The sequence below is a fragment of the Cenococcum geophilum genome (assembly GCF_001692895.1).
Source record: "Cenococcum geophilum 1.58 unplaced genomic scaffold K441scaffold_3, whole genome shotgun sequence".
Classification (NCBI taxonomy): Eukaryota; Fungi; Ascomycota; class Dothideomycetes; order Gloniales; family Gloniaceae; genus Cenococcum; species Cenococcum geophilum.
In genome coordinates, this window is record NW_027137561.1 from 1162289 (window position 1) to 1166488 (window position 4200).

Here is a 4200-nt window from a genome sequence, read left to right on the forward strand (position 1 = left end):
CTATATTACTATAGGCTCTAGGTTTAGTATATCCGCCTCTAGTATAGGATTCTTATGCTTACGATCGCGTTTTAGCTTACTTATAGTAGCTTTATCCTTCTTAGCACGATTCGCTCGTGCCTCCTTAAGGTCCTTAAAGCTTATTACCTTTACCTTACCTAGAATTACTTATTAGGTTAATTGGTTAACTTTAGCTTTATTGTTTATCTTATATAAGAATTAATTTTAATCTTAAAGGAGAGAATATTTAGTAAAGGATATTTAGGTAGTACTTACGAGCTTCTATATATACCTTTATAGGCGCTATTTACTTTATTTGTAACGATTGCCCACTAAGCTAAATAAATGTAACTGGCTAAAAAGGTATAGTGTCGAACTGTATGGTTTGACTAGCTCGGTAACTAATATATATACGTTCCCTATCGTTACCTAATAATGCCCCTTCTTAGGAGCGCACGACCGCGGGCGCTAACGTATGTATACGCTGCCCCTGTCAGAACCCCTGCCTAATAACGCCTCCTTTAGGGGCGCGCGTGTGCCTTAGACGTCTTATATATATTAGCGACCTCTAGTAGCGTGCGTACAGGTTGGCGCGACTAATAGGTAAAACCTCCGCCTACTACACTAAACCCTACCCTACCTCTTTTAATTTGACCTTACTTTCTACCTTATCTTTTCTTTTATATATATCTTAAAAATATTATAGAAATATTTTTTAATATAATAATTATTACCTTAAAGAGCTATATAAGCTATTTATAAAGCCTATTTAAAAAAAAATCCTATAAAGGGAAATAATAAGTTTTTTTTAATATATTTAAATGTCGGAACATTAATCACGTGATGTAGTTATGGGACTACGAAGCGAGACTAACTGTCTGACCTTGGAGTAACCCCTTTCTTTTAGACAACAATTAACTACCAACTTCAATACCGTATACGTACCACTACAAGTAATATTCGTGCACGTTAATAAAGAGAGTTATACCGATACTAATTAGTAGATGTATAGATTAGGAAATATGTAATAGCTAGCGCTTAAGAAGTAGCACTAGAAATAGTTTACGATTGCCTAGTTCTTGTCTGTTTTATCGAAGGAGAAAGTTACATTACCCTTAAAGCTTGAGACTACGTATTAACTTAACTGCTAATGCGTTAGATCGCCTAGAGAATTATATCTTTACTTAGAGAAGATTACGACCTCCCTTAAGCTTAAGAGAATTTGTACTAGCTTTATAGCTAATATAACAGATCACTAAGAGAATAGCAATCTTACTAAGAACACTTTATAGGCCTAACAGCTGTAGAGAACGTATATACTACCCTTAACCTTAACCTTAACCTTAACCTCGAACCTCAAATCTTGAACCTTAAACCTTTATAACCTCCACCTAAATGTACACTACTTTACACTACGATGGAGTGGTAAGAAAAGATATTAAAGCATAGTGATGGAATTACTGCTGCTATAGCTTTTAAAGATGAGCTAGGAGACTATATAGCAATAAAGGTCTACGTATATATATAGGAGAACTTCATAGACTACACACTATAGACAGTATTTAAGGAGGAATTTAAAGGCTTTACTACTAAGGATTTTAAACGCATACGAACTGATATAAGAGAAAAGTTACGTATCTATTTACTTAAGAGAGGAGTGTATGTCGGAAAGCATAATAACAGATATTTAATCTCAGAAGCACTATTTAACCTCCTCTAAGAAGAAGAGTTTCACGAATAGACAGACGAAGAGATTAGTTTAGCCCTTAATAATATTAAGCCAATGATTACTATGGCTCTGTAAGACTGACTTAATTTGACCTTAGATAAGCTTGCTATAGCTCTACTAGCGTTAACACCTTTCTATAGTCCCTTACTAGCTATTCCAACTGCTATACCGCCAACTACTCCAATTGCTGCACTACTAGCTACTCCGATTGCTATACCGCCAGCTACTCCAATCGCTACCCCTACTACCCCTACTACCCCTCCCGGTTCTTAATCCTCTAATTATAACTAAATCCACACTCTTATTAACTAATTGCTATAGTCGCAGCAACTATAGCAGCCGCAATAGTTACCTATATATATACTACCTAAACTAGTTATGCCTAGTGTGGAGTAAGGACCTAGGTAAGGGCCTAGATATAGTAAAAAGGTGGCTATAATTGTAAAGATCTACACAGACGACTAAAAGTACGATGGAGTTAGTAATAGCTTTAACTTTAAGTTGACTATCTTTTATAATATCTGCAAGAGATCTAGCTTGCCACTAGAAGGCTATATAGTAGCATTCCCTAACATACTAAAAGGGCTTGCTTAGGACCACTACTATAACAGTAACCTTAAGTTGAGACCTTTTACGGAAGCCTGTAACTATATATAATAGTTCTTTAAAGGGCTAGAATACTACTATAAGAACCTTATAGAGTGGAACAGCATGACCCTTTAAGGAGTTATGGATAAGAACCCTAATAAGTTAATCTATTAGAACTTCTAACTGCTTATAGATAAGCTACTAAAACAACGTTATAGACTATACCTAGACTTCCGTATAAACCGCATTCTTATAAATAAGCTAGTTACTGCTTACTAGGGAGTACTAGCATGCCGTATTGCTGTCTCCAACCCTTTAGAAGACCTTTCTTAATTAATTAGTAAGCTATAATCCTCTATTATTACGTAGGAAAAAGAATACCCCCTATAGGCCTTAATAAGATTATCTTACTAAGCCTTTTTTACGGATTAATATTACTACCGAAATGACCAGAATTGAGACCGAAACACTAATCGCTATAGTAGCAATCGCCCCTATAGAACTAACGGCAGACTAAAGGCCAAGTGCTACGTTTGTAAGAGGGAGGACTGCCGTTTATAGAAATATATAGAGGAGGAGCGTAATTGGTCCAGAGACGACTATAAGAGATGTTTTATTAATATTAAGGGCCGTAATAAGGGCAACTTTAACAACCACTTTAAATAATACGTCGCCGCCTGCGAAAGAGATAAAGAGGATAACTTAGACTTTAAAGCCTATATACACGACGCTAATGACTTTAGAAGTGATGCCGGAGAACCTAATAACAGTTTTACCTATATCACTACCTTTAGAACGCTTACTATAGAGGAAGTAACCTCTATAAGCGTAGAGCTAGCTAATAAGGCTTATACGCACCTGCTTATAGCTTTAATACTTACCATAGAGTCTACTACGGAGCCTTATATAGAGACCGACCCATTTGCCTATAGTACGGCTATAGCTATAGCGTTACGGTATACCTTAATAGTCTTTATGGGAATTATAATTAATATAGGTGCTTCACGTAAGTTTATAGCTGGCTACGGTTAATTCCAAGCTTTATAGGCCGTAGATAAGTCTATAAGTCTTAATACGTTAACTAAGGGCCAAGTGACTATCTAATTTAGAATTAGAGTATCTATGTCTATCGGAACTATAGACGTTAACAGCCCTATAGGTAAGGTATAATTCTATATCGTTAAAGCAGATACCCCTTTCCTACTTTGCTTAGTAGATATAGATAGACTTTATATTAAATACGATAACCTAAAGGACGTCATTATTACTCGCACTAAAAGGGTGCTAGTAGTTAGACGATTTGGCCACCTATTTCTCTTATAGAGCTTCTCCTTATAGTCTTATTTAGTTGAGTCTTTTAATACAAACCCTTGCTACTTAACTAACGTAGAACTATAACGTCTATACTGTTAATTTAGTTACCCGTTAGTTAATAGACTATAAAAGCTCCTTAATAAGGCTAGCCACGGCTATAACACTGATAGATCCGCTATTAAAGAGCTAACTAGACTCTACCACTATTGCCAGAAGTATAGCAGATAGGTAGATTTCGCTTTACCCTATAAGACGACGTTAATTTTAATTATAATATTATTGTCGACATTATGTATATTAGCGGCTCCCCCCTACTATATATAGTTGACGAAGCAACTCAATTTTAAGCTGGCAGATGGCTACGAGATATTAGCGCTAAGCATACTTAGGACATTCTACGGATGTACTAGATTAATAGCTACTTAGGAATATTAGACCTAATTACTATAGACGCTAAGAAGAACTTTATTAGCAAGGAGTTTAAGCACTACGCTGCTACTATAGGAGTAACTATAAAGTTAGTTCTAGTTAAATCACATAATTCTATTAGGATGGTAGAGCGCTACTAT

At 35.7% G+C, this 4200-nt stretch overlaps 1 protein-coding gene across 1 annotated transcript; it reads right to left on the minus strand.

Moving 5' to 3' along the window:
• Positions 1 to 168, minus strand: K441DRAFT_537256 (uncharacterized protein; the record flags this gene model as incomplete). Its single annotated transcript, XM_067642467.1, has 1 exon — positions 1 to 168. A coding segment is annotated over one exon (168 nt), but the record flags the coding sequence as incomplete, so codon positions are not given.
• Between the last annotated feature and the right edge of the window lie 4032 nt (positions 169 to 4200).